Source organism: Cornus florida, unplaced genomic scaffold (genome assembly GCF_030987335.1).
Source record: "Cornus florida cultivar Cherokee Brave unplaced genomic scaffold, ASM3098733v1 CherokeeBrave_3.0.0_Hap2_Chr06, whole genome shotgun sequence".
In the NCBI taxonomy this organism is placed as follows: domain Eukaryota; kingdom Viridiplantae; phylum Streptophyta; class Magnoliopsida; order Cornales; family Cornaceae; genus Cornus; species Cornus florida.
Genome location: NW_026775576.1, coordinates 71,152,190 through 71,171,399, shown reverse-complemented (window position 1 = coordinate 71,171,399; position 19,210 = coordinate 71,152,190). Strand labels below are relative to the sequence as shown.

General features: G+C 34.3%; 1 protein-coding gene across 2 annotated transcripts; it reads left to right on the top strand.

The window, feature by feature from the left end:
• The first annotated feature begins 8,007 nt into the window (after window positions 1-8,007).
• LOC132311961 (carbamoyl-phosphate synthase small chain, chloroplastic-like) lies at window positions 8,008-18,191 on the top strand. Of its 2 annotated transcripts, none has more exons than XM_059810142.1 (10): window positions 8,008-8,234; window positions 10,842-10,974; window positions 13,249-13,337; window positions 13,423-13,483; window positions 13,583-13,650; window positions 13,775-13,903; window positions 13,995-14,104; window positions 14,197-14,544; window positions 17,001-17,166; window positions 17,328-17,703. In XM_059810142.1, the coding sequence occupies exons 1-10, from the start codon at window positions 8,084-8,086 to the stop codon at window positions 17,345-17,347; spliced, it is 1,275 nt and encodes a 424-aa protein (XP_059666125.1). In that variant the 5' UTR covers window positions 8,008-8,083; the 3' UTR covers window positions 17,348-17,703. The 2 variants fall into 2 exon arrangements, with proteins under 2 accessions (XP_059666125.1, XP_059666124.1); XM_059810141.1 differs by lacking the exon at window positions 17,328-17,703 and adding an exon at window positions 17,758-18,191 and having other exon boundaries at window positions 8,010-8,234.
• Window positions 18,192-19,210: the final 1,019 nt, after the last annotated feature.

Here is a 19,210-nt window from a genome sequence, read left to right as displayed (position 1 = left end):
CCATTAAACTAGAGTTCCACAAAATAGTTAAGAGTACATTTCAAAATATTAAGGTTCTAATACAAAAGATAGCAAAATAAAATGGGTTTTCAAACTCGTCTAAACTTGTGGTGGATCGTCGTCCACCACCTCTTTTTCATATCCTGAAAAATGTTAAAAAATAATGGGGTGAGCATAAGCTCAGTAGGAAGTGTCTAAAGACACAATTATTATATCCCCGTGAATCCCACACAAAGAATGGATAAAAAGCATGGTATAAATAACATCCAACCACAAATTTCCCACATGTACCGTGAAGTGCAATGTCATGCCTATACCACTCCCCGTTTATGAAACAATTCCGTTTCAACAACCAAACCGTTAGTGTAATCCGACCTAAGGCACCTCCAAGGCGTCACGAAAGGAAGGTTGGTTAACTATCCACGACCACAAGGCACCTCCAAGCTAGTTAACTCAACTACATTCCCTTCTAGACTACACCAACATCATGGACCACTAGGCGCCTCCTAGGCGTCCGGTTATCGCAACACTTTTAGAAAATATTTTCCCCAAAATAATTTCGTTTGTTCTAAAAATATTTTTCCCCCTTTCTCTTTCCCAATGAATGCATGAATGTGTGTGTTTCGATTTATCAATTCAACTATAGGCTTTTACACATTCTATTTACATCATCATCACAATTTAATAAGAATTTCTAGACATTCATTTATTTTATTTATTTATAACTATAGCATCAATTTTTTTTCAAGGCAATAAATAAATAATCATAGAACATACAACATATCAAACATTAAGCATGCTCATTTACCGTAATGAAAATAGACATGTAAATGAACTCAAATAACACATGGAACACATTTATCATTTTAATTACACATAACTACAACAGCAACAAGCTAGGTAATCAAAATTTAGCATGTTTAGGATCAAATTTAAGGGGAAAAATTCACAAAATGCCAAGAAATTGTAGATTAGAACACCCCTACCTCAATTTGATGAAAACCCCCAATTTGAGCCCAAGAACCTTAGAATTTCAAACTTCCTAGAATGCACCAAAACAAAAATTGCTTACACTCACTTGAAGATCTCACCGTGCTCTCCGTTTTGCCGCAAACGGCTCCCAAAAATTCCAAGAATGGAAGGAGGAATCAAAGCTTGAAATTGTAAAAGAAAAAAAAGAAAAGAAAAGGGAATCCACTGGACGAGAGAGATACGCAGAGAGAGAGAGAAATGGACCTGGTTAATGGCCATTAGGACTTATGTGGTGTTTAAAATGTTAGTGGGGCCCACTACCTTTGTTGTTTTTTTTTTAAAAAAAAAAAAAACTAATAACTATATATATATATATATATATATATATATATATATATATCCGTAAAACATTACACATTAATTGATAGAATTTGTGAGTTATGACATCCACTTGAGAAGATTCTTCCCTCATTGTCTTTGGTTGACATAGATTGGTGTTCTTTGCATTGGTTGAGGTTGGAGCCCTACGAGAATTATGTTGCAATGAGTTTTCACTCAAATTCTCGGGTAAGGTCCGAGCCTCATCCGCATTTTTAGACATGAACATCCCTCCACATGATGAGTCAACCACAAGTCTATGTGGTTCAGTTAAACCATCATAGAAAGGTTGCACCAATTGACATTTAGGAATTAGGTGGTGTGGACATTTCCTAAGGAGGTCTTGATGTCTTTCTCAAGTCTCGTGGAGTTGCTCCCATCGATTTGTGAAAAGCTAAGAATAGAACGCCTCATTTGATTGGTGTTACTCACTGGATAACATTTTTTTTAGGAATTCTTGTTGCAATTGTGCCCATGTAGTGATGGAATTTACAACAAGGAAGTTCAACCAATATTTTACCGTATCTTTTAAGGCGAATGTGAAGAGACGCAAATGGAGTGCATTTTCAGGGAAGCCCCTAAGCTTGATGGTAGAATAGATTTCAAGGAACTCGTCAAGATGCTTATAGGGGTCTTCATTTTCAAAGCCATGCAAGGATGGAAGCATTTGAATTGTGCTAGATTTGATCTCATATTGGGCTGCATCGATGTTTGGCATCACTATGCAAGAAAGAGAGGCATAAGTGGTAGGGATGAAATGGTCCCTAAGAGTCATAGGTACAACATTTGGAATTTCAGCCCTATCATTATTGATTCCCTCATTCCCAACATTTTCTTCATTTCCGGCCATTGTATTAAATTCAAGTTCAATTCCTCTTATATTTTCATATTCCCTAAGGTTTCTTCTAAGAGTCCTTTCAAGTGAATTTATGTCAATTGGGGCTTCAAGAGTTGGCAAAGATAATGACCTACGTCTCAACATTAACAACACAATTTACAACAAGTACAACACTTCTTCACCATGACATCCACATACAATGTTCTCTTTCTCCTCAATTATCAACAAGACAAAATAAATGGCCACGACAAGGACCGATGCTTTGCAATACAGTAAAACAGGAATAACCTCGACCAGGGCTTCACAATCAAAAATCACTAATTTAACACATGCTAGATATTCACAATTTTGAGACTAGAACTTTGAAAAACTTATTGGGAGTCTCTAGACTTACGATTTTTTCAGTTTTCCCTCGGCAAGCTTTGAGTCCCTAGAATCTCACAAGAATACTTAAAACACCATATCACCAAAACCAAACAAGATAATATACACAAAACACAATATTCACAATCAAACCAAAGTTAATCTTTGAACCTCGGTTACAAAACCGTTTGCAATCCCCAGCAACGGCGCCAAAAATTGGTGGGTCTCGATATATGCTACCAATTATAATCAACCATTGCAATAGCACAAATCATTGTAAAATAGGACTATCATAGGACTATCACAGGGGTAAGTCGAACCACAAGGACTGTGAGTTTATGGCAACCAAGGTCTTAAAAATCACTTTGTTTGATGAAAGAGGTGTAGAGTTGTTTTTGTTTGTCACTTAGAAACTAGAATTAAAAATTGAATAAAACAATAAATTGAAAGAATTTAAGAGGAGAGAACTTATGTAGAGAAGACTAGGGAAGTGAATCAATTACCAACCCTACAAACATGCTAGCTTGTGATTAATTTGGGAAACAACTTAAGTACATGGCAATGATATGTAGCAATACAAGATTGCTACATTATCTTCAAGAAGTTCATAAAGTCAAGAATAATGTATAATTCCTCAAAGTTCCACATGCTTGAACTACCTAAATTAGAGTGTAGCTATAACATGCTTACTAAACTAGGGACTATCAAACCCTTCACTAACTATGGTAATAGCACATGAAATCAAGAACCAAGAATAATCCATCAAAGGGAGGCCCTAAGCTATGGACTATCAAACTTCTCAAACAACATGCTATTAAAAGCCATTTCATGATCTCATTTCCATTCTCACTATGAAAATGCAAGCCATACAATCATGAGAAAATAAGATCTAAGACAAGATAATAGATTCAACATGATCATTTATAGAATTTAAGATCCATTACAACATGTAAAGTGCTCTAGATTATGAAAATACTATATACACACTTTATTCCCCAAATTAAACAAAACTAAAACATGCTTACAAAGAAGGGATTCCTCACCTCCCTAGAAAGGGAGTTAGTTACCCATAGAAGTAAGGGAGGGGGAGATTGAGAGGATCAGCCCCTCCATTTTCGCACCTAGAGGCAAGCTCCAACCCAAAGCTCTTAAGAATAATATTTCTCTCTCTAGAAATCCTTACAATGTGAGATCATTCTAATCCAATGCTTCAAGCCTCTAATAAGCAACTATATCCTCCCAACAACTCTAAATTCGTGGCTCATAATCCCTATAAAAGAGTGGAGCCATTCATTTAGTCAAGGGGACAACTTTGAGCAAAACAATAGAGTTAGTAACCCGCTGTCTATAACTTGGCAGGGGCCTGCAGGGTGTCACAGCTGGTTTCCACGAGCTGGCAAGGGGGCACTTGGCTCTACTGATGGCCAATAGCGGGGGCCTGCAGTGCATGGCGGGGCCCCGCCAAATTTGAAACCTACTGGAATGTAATTTTTTCTAACTTTGGAATTTAAATCCAATGATCACAAAATGACGAGCACCCGTAGGAATTGTGCATGAGGCTGGCGGGCGCCCGCAATGCTCTTGGGCACAAAACACCTCTCTAAAATTGTCTTTTGGCTCGACCCGATGACGTTAACTTCCTTCTTAGCACGATGCAGATAATGCCCTGAGTTCAATGGCAAAAATTAGCTCCGCAAAACAGTATATCCCCAGCCCGGCATGCTTTAATCTTCGAGAACTCATCAAAACATTATTCTTATTCCTTTTTGGGAAACAAACCTGAAAATAAACAAAGACATGCAAATGAAGATAACCTATACAATAAAACTAACTAATAGACTTAACTAATGCAAATAAGGACGCTTAAATATGCAATATTCGGTGCTTATCAGAAGGGAGAAAGAGTTTAACGAGAGACAGAGCTGCAGAAATTTAAAAGAGAAGGTTGAACAAGAATATACTGAATAATATTTTGCACCCCGTTTGAACAAAACCCCTAATTTTGTAGGCATATATACTGGATTAGTTCTTTCCAAAGGGTGGGGATATCCTCTTGAGAATTTTAAAAAGAAACTAGAATAAATTACACTGGACTCCCTATTTCGTAAACGTCTTCCTTATTTGTCAAATTACATTTACTTTTCTTAAAATCTGTATATAAATAATATATACCTCCCATTCGTTAATAATCAATGATGAAAAATGTTATTGTTAACAATTTTGTAACTTTCAAATTTCAATCTAACATGTTTGTTGCAATAAAATATAATATATATGTATAAGGACAAAAAAGTACGAGTAATTATAAATTCGACAAGTCTACCAGAGGAAGTTAATGCAATTTGACAAACAAGATGTGAGATTAATGTATATTTGATAAAATTTCAGGAAGTCAGTGTAATTTACCCAAGAAACTAATGTTATCTGAAGTTCAAAGAAACTTTAAATGCTAATTTATTGAAAAATAAGACTTTTAATCAATAATTCATCAATTTAAGAAAAATATTTTCAAATTCAAATGTAAAACTTAAAATAAATTTTTTATTTATTAAATATTTATTTTTTAAAATTAAAAAGAGGGAGATTAATTTATATTGACAAAACTTTATATGAAATCAGTATAATTTATCAAAAAAAAACTAACGATATCTGAAGTTCAAAGAAACTTTAAATGTTAATTTATTGAAAAAAGAATAACTTTTAATCAATAATTCAAATTTTAAGAAAAATATTTTCAATTCCAAATGTAAAACTTAAAATACAATTTTTTAAATATAAAATGTTCTTCCTTTTATGATAAAAATAATTATTCAAAACTATTTAAAATTTCAACATAAAAATATCATATATATATATATATATATATATATATATATATACACACGCGCGCGCGCACACATTTAATTTTAATAACATGTGGATATTGTTTATTACAACAATGCTGACTCTATGCCTCAAAGTGTTGCTTAGTAACTCAATTAATTTTATTTTTAATACTAAATAAATTAAATACTTATTCAATTCATCATCGGACACTGAACTCTTTCTTCATTTCTTTTTATTTCCAATCATCTCTTTTAATACATGTCGGCTAAACGTTAACTCTTTCATACAAAAAATTTAAAGATAGATGAAAGGTAATTTATGGTGGTCCCTTAGGATCATCTACCTCTTTAGCTGGTTGGCTTAGGATCAAGCCCAAGTCAATCATAGTCGTTGGGGGTGGAGATGGTGGTGGTGGTTTGGGGGTGGGGATGGTTGCGATTGTAAGGTTATAGGATTGAATGAGTGCTGAGGGTAATTTGGTCATTTAAATATTTTGATATTTTATAATTAAAATTAATAAAATAATAAAGGGTAAAATGGACTTTTCACATGTTTTAGGTTCTGTTTGGATGATAAATTTCATCATGGGGTGTGATTGTCCCAAAATAGGTAAACTTTCATTTAGGTATCCTTTTGACAAACCTCAGGAGGTGTCTATGTACTTTGCCCATTATTTTATTAATAAGTTTAAAACTATTAATCGGGCATAATGGGAGACGTCAAAGATCAAATGGATTCGTTGGTCTACCTTATGCAATCCTAAATGTCATGGTGGGTTGAATTTTAAAAATCTTGAATGGTTCAATGCAGCTCTGCTCTCAAAAATCGCTTGGAAATTTCATATTGAAGAGAATTCCTTCCTCTTTTCAGTTTTTAAAGCTCGTTATTTTAACTCGTGTTCCTTTTTGTCATCAGTCTGTAAACCTTCATCTTTTTGGGCTTGGAAAGGAATATGCTCAGTTAGAGAGGTTATTGCTCTTGGTTGGGGGTAGAGGGTGGTTGTTGGGACTAATGTTGATATTTGGACGAACCCATGGTTGCCTGATCCTAAGAACCCTTTTATTTCCTCACAACGTCCCCCATTATGCCCGATTAGTAGAGTCTTTGACTTAATTTTTCACGAGTTGAAATTGTGGAATCTTTCTCTGATCACAAGGTTTTTTAATGACAAAGATGCCAATCTTATCCTTCAAATTCTTCTGAGGTCTTCTAGGCTTTCCGACTTTAAAGTTTGGAATGGTACATCAACTAGATCCTTTACTATAAAATCGGCCTACAAATTAATTGAAAGCTTAAATCCTCCTCATATCCTTTCAATGGATAAACCGGAGAGCAGTCACATTCAAGAATTTAAAACACTTTGGAAGGATTTATGGTCCATTCAAACATAGAGGAAAATCAAGTTCTTTTTTTGGCAATGTGCTCATGATAAACTTCCAACAGGCTGAATTTGAGAAAATGGAGGATTTTTTACGATCCTATACGTAGAGTATGTGATAGGGACGTGGATTTTGTTTTACATCTCATCTTTCTGTGCCCATCTTCCCAAATTGTCTGGAAACTTAGCTCTCTCATATTGGATTTTTCCAATTCAAATTTTAAATCATGGAATCATCTTTGGTCCTCCTTGTCTGTAAGCTGGAAGTCTCTTCCTCATTCTGGCAAGCATTTCAGTTTAGCAGCTTTTATTTGTTGGCAAATCTGGAAGAGCATGAATGATTTGATTTTTAGTTCTGTTAAGTGGGATCCGGCTCACATTCTTGAACGAGCTCTCCATAATTTTTCTGATTTTTTTCACTTTTTTTACCTTGATGGGCGTCTTCAACTAACAATGATTTCTAATTCTAGACCTCAGAGTTGGTGTGCTCCCCCTACTGGAATGTTTAAACTTAATTTTGATATAGCCTTTTGTAGCAACTCTAAAGAGGTTGGGGGTGGCCTCATTCTCAGAGATGATGAAGGTCGGCCAATACGTGTGGCATCTTTTTTCATTATAGGGTTTCATCTCCGGAAGTAACAGAAGCTTTGGTTCTTAAAGAAAGCCTCCATTTTTTATCCTTTTGGGGATATGAATTTTGTATTGTTGAGGATGATTGTTTAAATGTGATGCGCAATTCCCCTTCTTCCCCCATCTCAGTTATGGTCATGGAAAAAATCCAACTTATCTGCTATTCACATCCTCGCTGGTCCTTAAGTTGGATCCCTCGTCACTGCAACGGTGTTTGTCATAAAATTAGTCAATGGGCGCTGGCCCATAAATGTGGCTACCTGCATTGGTCTATTTGGCCTTCATGGCTTCTTCATGCCATTCAGGAAGATCTTTCTTTTGTTTGTTCGGGTTCTCTTCGCCCTGTCTTGTAGTTTCCTTTTGATTTGAAAAAAAAAAAAAAAAAAGTAAAGAAAATCAATTATTTTATAATCTTTACGAGTGATCAAATCATTTCTTTAGTAAAGCAAATTTAAATATAACTTATTTTTATTTTTTTTTTGTGAAATACCTCACTAATAAAGAGAGAACACCTAAATTGAATTATTATTATTTTTACAAACTTAAATATATATATATAATGATCACGTGAGTTTGACACGTGATAACATATTAACATCACCACTCTCAGTTCATATAGGTCGTCGTACATATGTTATGCCCTGCGTCTCAGAAACCAAACCTCCAAAAGCCAAGTTGAGAGAGTGAGCAAAGCGAAGATGGCGACCAAAGCCATGGATTTTTGGGTGAGAAATCATCCATTATCAACTGGCATCGTATCAACTGGCATCGCTTCGAAATCACCCAAATTTAGGGTTTCAAACGTCAGGTGCTACTCTGCTTCTCCCTCCATGGACGGTGCTGCCCTTGGTAACACTCACACACCTTTTCCTCACTCTCTCTATCTCTCGTGTGTGTATATAACTATATAAATGTATGGATTCATTACTTCATTTGTTAATTTCTCTGAATATGTGTATATATTTAGTACACCTCTTTCTCTCCCTGGTGTTTGTGCTTATAGAGCAATAGTTTGAAGGAATATTAATTTATTCTCCATAATTTCCTCAGTAAAAATGCTTTCTTTATCTGTATGATATATTGTTATTGCTTTTGTATCTAGAATTCGTGTAATCAATGAAGTGAAACCTCCATTTGCTTATATTGAGAAATTTTTTTAGGCAAGAGTGAATTTCAGGTGTACTGATATTTAAAGTTAATTGGAGCTGTGTAATAATTTTCCTCAAGTTAACTGTAATTACTCATCAAGAAACAAGGGGCTCAAAAATATGAAATTTGCACTTCATTTATTGTGGAAACTAAGAGTTGAAATTAAAGGAGCTGAGAGTAAATTGATTGGCTCATGATATTGGAAATTGAATGGAATGTTCAGTTTGAGCTGACTGTGCTACAAAACAAGAACAGTTGATAACTGTATAATTGATCACCTATTCTGTGTTGCCTTGTAGCTTGGCATCTCTCAAAGACTTAGGGCCTGGTGGTTTGCAATTTAGGTTTTTTTCTTTACTGTTTCAATTTTCAAATGATTGTTTTCTTTTTATTTTTTATGATCCACATATTTTTTTGTTGTTATTTTCCTCTTTTTTCTTTTAACTAATTTTTTTTTTTTTTTTTTCTTTTAAAAAAAAAAAAAAATTCCCCCTCATTTCTGAATTAAATGTAATATAATTGTTGAATTGATTTTGCAACTGAAAAAAGAGTAGGAATCTAATGGAGTCTATATACCTATTCCTTCCACGAAGGCATGTCCTAGAAAGTAGGGAGCTATTTGGGTTTTGCTTCTTGTGTTTTTTAAAACGTTTTGTTCTTTTGGCCAATGAAAAAATGTCAAATGAACATAAACAAATATTTGTGGTTTAATTGAGACTAGACCCTATATAGAGTAGAGCGACAAAATAAGATTCATGCAGCTATCTCAAATAGTTGGAAAAAGACTTTGTTGAGCTGTATTCTTTTTGCCTCTAATATTTGCATTTTTTTGGAATGTTGGACCGCCACAGTTTATATATAGATATATATAGTTGTACACGCATACACATATAAGAAGAACTCCATTGCTATAAAACAAGGAATACAGTAGTACAAATAGCCACAAAAAGTCAAAAAAGAAAAAGGGAAGGAGGCAAGGCACACCATATATTACAGGCAACAACTATACAGACAACAGATTCAGTTGATTAAGACTGGCACAAGGGAGATCAAGTGTAAATGGCACCTCTATCAAATACAACTGTGCATAAGGGCTGATAGAGAAGTGTCCATTGTCACCAGAGATATAGGAAGGTTTGAGTCACTATGTCTGCTAACATGATAAATATCATGAGATAAACCCCACTGAGGAGCATGAAATGTTTCCGTGGCCTGAGCAGAGAGGAGATATGAGGCATGGCCAGAGACCAGGTCTGGAACTCTAATACCTGCCCCAATTTTTAAGAGTCAAGGATGGAACTGTTTTTTTTTTTTTTTTTTTTTTTTTTTAAATAATATTTAGGTTATCTGTTACCCGTGTTTGCTTTTATTTTCATGTATCTCTTACAAATGTAATTAAGAGATATTTGTGTGCAAATGTACAGGTGATTCAACATTCAGAAAATCAAAATCTGTGGTAACATTTAGTACATCATGGTGTCAAAGCAACTTGGGAAACAAAGATAAATTACTAATTGCTTGGGTGCTTATTATAAGCAAGAATCTAAAGGGGATACCTAATGACATGGGTTATATGAAAAATAAACGTGATATGCTTATTCACTGATCGTGATGGATTTTAGACATTGCAGATTTTAGTTTGATTTCAATGTTATACTTAGTTGAATAAGATACATAACTGGTAAGCCACTAGTTGAGCAGTCTAGATTGGGGAGTAGGTAACATGTTACCTAAGGTTTTGATTTAGTTTTATATTGTTGAACTTTAACAGAGTATCTTCATCATTGTGACATTGGCATATGGGGTTTCTTATGTTAAGGATAAAAAACTAAATGTTATCTTCCACTAGGGATCAAATAAATGGGAGTCATCTTTCCTACCTCTGTTGCATGTCTCACATTCATTGGATTCTTATACCATTTGATGCATCAAACTTAGGGTGATCTAGTCCAGCAGAGCATATTTCAGCTACATGACCTGCTTTTCATTCCTTTGGACAGTTTGTAATAATTGGTTTTGATTTGGGTTCCTTTAAGAACGGAAATGTGGCTGCCACAAATCATCTTAGGCATGCTTTGCATAAAAATTGCATCCTTACACATCAGCTCTATGCCACTTCATGGCAGAGGAAGCTAGTGTGTTCATTACTTAATGACTTTATCTCTTTATTTCTGTTATTAGATAAGTGGTAGTGCAGTGTTTGATTCTTCTTGCAGATACATGGTTCTTTTTTGCAATTTTAGTTTTGATCTCCTTGGCTCTCTCCATCTCTTTGTGTTGATACAAAGTTTTCTGGATGAGCCTTAGGTTTGGGGGAAAGACCTTGGAAGTTAGCAGATGCCAGACTTGTCCTGGAAGATGGTTCTATTTGGAGGGCGAAATCATTTGGTGCTTCTGGAACCCAAGTTGGTGAAGTGGTTTTCAATACATCTTTAACGGGGTGAGATGATTTTAGTTGCTTTATATGTATAATTCGTGAACTTAAATTCTTCTCTTCATATCATAATTTTGTGTTCTGTTCTCCATGTAAGACCAAAAAAGGGGTGGAGATGGCCCAGCTGGGATATTGGCATTTTCATTGTTTGAGTGTCTAATGCTCTTCTTATTTGATTTTATACACTATGGATTCTAAATTGACCACAGCTTATTCTTTCATTGACTTCCCATGTTAATTGGAATCCTTAGACAATGTTGGCATATTTTATTCTGAATATATTGAGATCCCTCCGGAAACTTGTCTCTATAATCCATCAGTTATTTGTGGTTTATGTTCTGATCTGAAAAAAATTATGTTACCATCTGTGAGACATCGTGTCGTGCACATTGCACCTGTGATTGCGTTCAGCCAGTGTGACATGCTGCATATGATATGAGGACTAGTGCATGATTATTGCAATAGGACATGCCGACATGGATGTGAGGTGTTAGTCACTCAAATGTCTTAAGCTGGAGATACAGACATAGTATAATGAAAAGGTTGGCCTTATCACAAGCACATATAACATTTGTGTCTGGGCATTAATGCATCATAAGCTATCAAATAATGGAGAGAGTGGTTAATTTCATAGGATTACAATATAAATGTTAGCATATTGGTCACATTTACTAAAAATAAAGTTGGCCTTGTTTATTAAGTGCCAAAGCTGGTATTGAGTGCATGCAGTTGCATGGGTCATGTTGGCAAGTGTTTAATAATATGTTGGGAGTAGGTTTGTTATATCACTTACTCAGGAGTTGATATGTGATGAGCTAGTTTGAACAAAATAGATATTATATTTATTTTTATTAAGGAAGAATGGAAGATGATCAAGAAAACATATATTAAAAATGCCCATGTTTTCTGTTAATTTCAGCAGCTGGGTTAGATCTGTTCCCTGCTCAAAAGAATATAAATAAAAAAAGAATTGAATAAGTAAATGTAAAAAGGTATGGGGTCAGGGGTTCTATGCTCTATCAAGTTTCAGTTAAGATTCTCTTCTTGTTCTATAGAAGAGAAATATAAGGAGGCAAATAGGAAGAGGTTGCTAATATTGTAATGTAGAGCGGAAGTGAAACATATTCCTGGTTGTGGATTCTGCTCATGTTCGCTTGGGTAGCAAGGGTGTTTGGTAAAACTATTTTATATTATTAAGAAGTTTAAGACCTAAAGAAGAAAAACTAAAATGTAATCAAGCCTTCCTATTAATTAAGACAGTGCAATTCTATAGGTGTATTTTTAATACAAGTCATTTTGAAACCTATTCCATATGGTTCCTCTCTGCGCGGCTAATATCTTGTAGAGTTGTGTCATGGTTCCTCCCTGTGCAGCTGATATCTTGTAGAGTTGTTGTGTTAGGTTGCACATAAATCCTGCTCTATAATGCAACCTGCACCATTCAATTTATGCACTTCTGCCTCCGAATTTTTTATTTTTATTTTTTAATTTTTTATTTTTTTTTTGACTTAACGTATGTTTGGTTGGAGGGAAGGATGAGAGGGGGGATAAAAAAAAAAAATTGTGTTTGATTTGAGGGAAGGGAAGAGGGGGGAAACAAGGAGGGATGTTGTATCCCTCCTTCCTTTGTACTTTTCTATCCGCCCAAAATTGGGGGGAAGAGGAGAGAGAAAGAATGATAATAACCAACAAAATATAATTTCCATTTTTAACCTTCCTAAAAGTTTATTTTTTAAAACCCTACTCATTAATAAGGGTATAACAGTGAAAAAAAATTAAAAACTCTCTTTCCCTTCCTTCCAACCAAACAAAAAAAAAAAAGTGTCACTCTATCTATCCTTTCTACTATCCATTCCATCCAACGAAACAAAAAGTGAGGGAGACACCTTCACGTCCCTAGGGATGCCTCATCCATCTCTCCCCTTCTCCCTTCCATTCATTTTTCCATCCCTCCAACCAAACGGAGCATTAGAGTCGTTTGTGCTTCATCAGGGAACTTTATAACTATCAACAGCTCAAGAATATGGGAACCAAAGTTACCAAACTGATCCTGCTGGTTCAGTGGGGATAAAATTTGGTTTGGTGATTATTTTATTCGTTTGTTTCTTTCTTCCAGTAGAAAGGAAAACCATTAATACTACAGCGAAGAAAACATACCAGCTGTGTCCACCAAAAGTTTACATTTACTGGGAGATAGAGGTGAACAAAAAAAAAGGCTTGATGAGTTGACAGGTTTTGCCTGATCATATATCATGTATGATTTATTGTTTCATACTGCAGGTATCAAGAGATTCTTACAGACCCCAGTTATGCTGGCCAGTTTGTCTTGATGACAAACCCACATATTGGCAATACCGGTGTTAATTTTGGTGGGTAAATAATTTTCATTCATAGTTTTACAAGTTATGTGTTGCAAACTATGTGGAATCTAAATTAGGTTGCCTTGCATATCAGATGATGAAGAATCTAGACAGTGCTTCCTTGGTGGTTTGGTAATCAGAAGTTTAAGTATCAGGTATGTTGCTTCCATCCATGTGGCTTTATTAATGTGCTTGTTTTCCAGTTGAATCTTTTTAGAATTGCAAATATTTTTATGTATCCGAATGTCTTTCAGTACTTCAAATTGGAGATGCACAAAAACACTTGGTGATTATTTAGCAGAAAGGAACATTATGGGGATATGTGAGTTATAATTTGCATCATAGAGAATGCTTTACTTCAAAGAAATCATTGGTGTATTTGTAACTTTAGCCTGTGAATAGCTTCTGACCTTCCCTTGGCTCATTGCTGTTCCATTATGCAATAGATGATGTTGATACTCGTGCAATTACCCGGCGAATAAGACAAGATGGAAGCCTTATAGGTGTACTCAGCACAGAAGAAGCCAAATCAGACGACGAACTTTTGGAAATGTCTCGTACTTGGGACATTGTTGGTAAGGATTTGTTCCAGCTTGTTAGGGTATTTGGAAATTTAGTACACTGTAGAGAATAGTCATCCTTGTTTTTCTTGCGGTAATATTACAGGTGTGGACTTAATAAGTGGTGTCTCCTGCAAAGCCCCTTATGGCTGGAGTGATAAAACAGATCCAGAGTGGGATTTTAATTCTAAGGAGAGAGATGGAGAGACTTTCCATGTTAGTATTATTTTGTTGATTTTGTATTGGAACTACAAGAAATATACTTACAATTTGGGAATTCACCCATCCTTATTTGTGCTTGAATAAAGGTTATTGCATATGATTTCGGTATCAAGTATAATATACTGAGGCGTTTGGCATCCTATGGATGTAAAATCACTGTTGTCCCTTCAACATGGCCAGCATCAGAGACTCTAAAGATGAAGCCGGATGGAGTCATATTCAGCAATGGCCCAGGAGATCCATCTGCTGTTCCTTACGCTGTTGAAACAGTCAAGAATATAATTGGAAAGGTTCCTGTTTTTGGAATTTGCATGGGGCATCAGTTGCTTGGTCAGGCATTGGGTGGTAAAACCTTTAAAATGAAATTTGGTCACCATGGAGGAAATCATCCGGTCCGTAACATTAGGAAGAACACTGTTGAGATCAGTGCTCAGGTGTGTTTACTTGAGAAACTCTATTTATACAATTTTATGATTTCATCTATGCATCCTTCTTTGCCAGGGAATATATATATGTATATATCCATGCACAAGTCCGAGATTCCTCCAGGCAGAGACCATGGAATGGGGGACCTCTCCCTACTACCACCACCAAACCAGTTGTATTTCTTGAATCAACCCCTTCAATATTTAAAGACTGCTTCAACAAATGTTTTAAATTTCCAACAATAATTCCATATCCTATTCTAGCATAGTTTCCTAATTGTTAATTAAATCAGAAGAAATTTATATATGATGCTACAATTTTCTCAAATGTTGTTGATATCGTTGCATCTTTAATTTGGGTTTTATTAGAACTTTGGTAACGAAGGGTGGTCCTTTTTCTTCTTCTTTCCAGTAGACATCTCATTAGATTAGGGCTTTTTATTTTTTATTTTTATTTGGTGCTCTCTTTGGTGAGAACCTGGTAGTCAGGCCACCAGGAAAGACAGACCTTAAAAAGGAAGGGAGAGCCCTCAGTCCTTTGCTATCACATCATCACTGTCGTCATCTTTCTTGCATTCTCACTATGTCTTTCAGATTCTTTTCTTAATCTTCTTTTGCGTGAGTCTATAATTCTTTAATGGTTTCTTTAACTTGAAAAATAATTAGAAATCACTATTTTTGTTATTACCATCATTTTAGGTTCTCTTTTTTGTTGTTGTTGTTGTTGTTGATGATGACTAGAACAAATTATGTGATTATAAAAAAATGTATATTTATATAAACAATTATATCACATCATCACTGTCGTCATCTTTCTTGCATTCTCACTACGTCTTTCAGATTCTTTTCTTAATCTTCTTTTGTGTGAGTCTATAATTCTTTAATGGTTTCTTTAACTTGAAAAATAAATAGAAATCACTATTTTTGTTATTACCATCATTTTAGGTTCTCTTTTTTGTTGTTGTTGTTGTTGTTGATGATGACTAGAACAAATTATGTGATTATAAAAAAATGTATATTTATATAAACAATTATATCACATCATCACTGTCGTCATCTTTCTTGCATTCTCACTACGTCTTTCAGATTCTTTTCTTAATCTTCTTTTGTGCGAGTCTATAATTCTTTAATGGTTTCTTTAACTTGAAAAATAATTAGAAATCACTATTTTTGTTATTACCATCATTTTAGGTTCTCTTTTTTGTTGTTGTTGTTGTTGTTGATGATGACTAGAACAAATTATGTGATTATAAAAAAATGTATATTTATATAAACAATTATATCACATCATCACTGTCGTCATCTTTCTTGCATTCTCACTACGTCTTTCAGATTCTTTTCTTAATCTTCTTTTGTGTGAGTCTATAATTCTTTAATGGTTTCTTTAACTTGAAAAATAATTAGAAATCACTATTTTTGTTATTACCATCATTTTAGGTTCTCTTTTTTTTGTTGTTGTTGTTGTTGATGATGACTAGAACAAATTATGTGATTATAAAAAAATGTATATTTATATAAACAATTATATGTATGTTACCATTTTTTTGCACTTGTGGGCTATGTTACAATGGCTTGGGTATGAGTGTTGGGTCAGGTGTTTGTCTAAGCTTTTGATTAGTGAAATCTCCAAACCAAAAGACATCATCACACTAACATATTCAAATATTCATAGTCATATTATTATATAATTTTTGTTTATATTCTAGAAAAAATATTGTTTTTGTTTTTGTTCTTGTTTTTTGTTTTTCACCCCCCTTGTTTTAAAGCAATGATGCATCAGAAGGAACCTAATAGAAGACATTCAAGTACAAACGTCTAATAAACTTGAATTATTGTAGATGCAAGCCCAACCATACTTTTTGGACATAAATCCAATACGCATGTCTGAGTATTCATGTGTCCGACTCGGGTACTTCACACTTATTTTCAAGAGCGCATGTAACATGGCTTATCTTACTACTGACCAGTATCCCATGCCCATGTCTGAATATCATGTGTCCGACTTCTTGTTGATTATGAATTTTGGCAAATGTGACTTTTTGTTAAACTAAAACTTTTTTCTAAGAAATATATATGCTTGACATACGCTTTATTCAATTTAGTCTGTGTGTATGTATACTCAACTACAAGGTTTTAAATAATCTTACAGTTTGTTAATTTGTTTTGGGCAAATTCTTTTCTTTGGACTCTCTCCCCAAAAAAAAAAAAAAGGAAGGAAAAAAAAAAAAAAAATAAAGAGAAGAAGAAGAAGAAAGAAAAGAAAAGAAAAACTTGCCAAGTTACAGACACATTTATATGGTTTCTTCCTGGTTTACCCTCTTGATTCCAATAATCTGAAGCTTCTTTTGACATTCTCCTTTTTTCTACCTTCATATTGACATACATTTATAGTAAAATCTTGAATGTACCGCACATAATTTCTTGAAATTCAGTGAGATGTCCAACTATTCATTTTTTTGTGGCAGAATCACAACTATGCTGTTGACCCTACATCACTTCCCGAGGGTGTGGAAGTTACCCATGTCAATCTCAATGATGGAAGCTGTGCTGGTCTTGCGTTCCCTCAACTAAAGCTCATGTCTCTTCAGTACCACCCTGAAGCATCTCCAGGACCTCATGATTCGGATCCTGGTAATGGGGCTCTTTTTACGTGTACACATACATATGCACCATCAAATGTCACATATTATTGATATGATGCACTCACTGATTAGAGTAAAGTCTTGCAATGAAATCCGAAGCAAAAAATGGAAACCTAAATGTAGATCTTAAAATTTTCTTTTATTGAACAGCTAAGAAGACGAGATCATGACTGGGAGTACGACTCCTATAGCTTTTCTAGGAGCCAAGATGATGGCTTTCAGTTCAGCAAGACATTAACTACTAATAGATTTATTTAGTGAGCTGGCTCTCAGTTTCCTTTGGCCAAATACTTGATCAAAAGGACGTTAGGGGCTATTTTATGCTTGAAAGTAGACATAAACATGTATTTTTAAATCTAAGGTCAACATTTATACGTGGAACGTGTTTTTTTTTCTCCCTTTGCTTGGCGTGCACTGGTGTATGCTCTGTGTGAAGGAAATTCTTAACTACCAAAAGGCAAACAAGAAATTTGGTCCTATGTCGGTTCATATATTATGTTTAATGTTCATTATTAGGTCACTGGAACATGTAAAGAAATTTTATTCTCCTTAGTGCTAACTCAATGTATTTATTATGCAGCTTTTGGGGAATTTATAGGGCTTATGAAGCAAGAAAAACAAAAAGCAAGCGGAAAATCCGCACGAATTTCGTACATGGTTTGATATTGGCTTCGGTGGAAATAGTTGGAATGTGATGATGATGAAGAAGGTGATTAGGGGAGAGACTGGTACTGAAAATCAAGCAACTTATTCACACAATGAGTTGCAGTGGTGGAAGTTAATGCTCCTTGTGGTCAACATTGGCTAGAGCATGCAGAGAAATTTTGTTAGTGTCTATGATATTGTAGTTATTTAAAAAAAGAAAAAAAGAAAAGAAAATAGTAGTAGAAGCTGAAGATTATTACCCAGTGTTGTTTTTATGAATCCAGGGATCTGGGAGGGTCAGGTTGGATACATACCTAACATTTGCTTGTGGAATATTTTATTATTTATGTCATTTGCTACGATTAACCAGTCCTTGAAGATATGTATTATGATTGCACAAGGTAGTTTCTCTCCTGATAAAGAGTTTTGAGTGGTAATTCTATTAGATTTACCTTTCTTCTGTTGTAAATTTATGACCTATCAAAAAGACAGGCACTAGAAATAGATATATTATTGTTCTTAACATTTGCTTGAACTGTTCCCTCAGTGAATTTTTCACACCCAAGAAAAGAAAATTTAGCTGAATAAAACATATTTTCAACTATTTGGATCAACTTTTTTAAAGCCAAGAAGAAATAAATCATGGTCACAAGAAAGCTATTGTTTATGGTAATTAACTGGTTTCAATCTGGTGTGAAAGAATAGAATGGAATGAAAAGAAATGAAATAAATATTTTCGTTTCATTATTTGATTTGATAGCTGAAACAATTAGGAAAGAATCATTGGACTTACTTTGTTTAATTATTTGAAAACAATTTCGAAAACCCTCTAAAAGCAAAATATTTTTAAAAGACTACGGGCCTGTACCCTCGTAACGGACTTTAAGGCCTAAAAAGTCTTTTACCAATAATAAAGAGCATTTGGTAAAATTTCTGAAAACGGACTTTTAAAAAGTCTCAGTGATTTAGAAGTCCGATTGATTAAAACCAATAAAACATGCTTCCTGATCGACTTCCCGCAAGCTACACACTTTTTTAAGTAATAAATATGAAAATCCTATATTGTCCATTATTTAATCTATTTTTATTTCTGAATTTCATTGCAAATTTTATCTCTCTTTTTGTACCATCTTCTTCGTTCGTTCTCTAACCAAAAAAATAAAAAATAATGTTGAACAAAATTTCACAGAACTTTATTTAAAAAAAATATTATTGAAAAACGATTTAACAAAGGAAGAACAAATAGATTGAGGAGTTGCAGCAAAAATTACTATTAACTCCTATTTGACTTCAAAGTCAGAAGAGTTCCAAGATTTATGAACTCTCGTCCAAAATTCAACCTGATGTAAAATTCTAAATAACTTTTATTTCTCCCTCAAAAATGTATA

Bases quoted from the DNA above. Each gene is read 5' to 3' on its own strand.
- LOC132311961 (XM_059810141.1), top strand. From the start codon at position 8,084: ATGGCGACCAAAGCCATGGATTTTTGGGTGAGAAATCATCCATTATCA. The intron at 13,904-13,994 runs GTAAGGATTTGT...GTAATATTACAG, and splicing joins TCGTACTTGGGACATTGTTG to GTGTGGACTTAATAAGTGGT. The intron at 14,105-14,196 runs GTTAGTATTATT...GCTTGAATAAAG, and splicing joins GAGATGGAGAGACTTTCCAT to GTTATTGCATATGATTTCGG.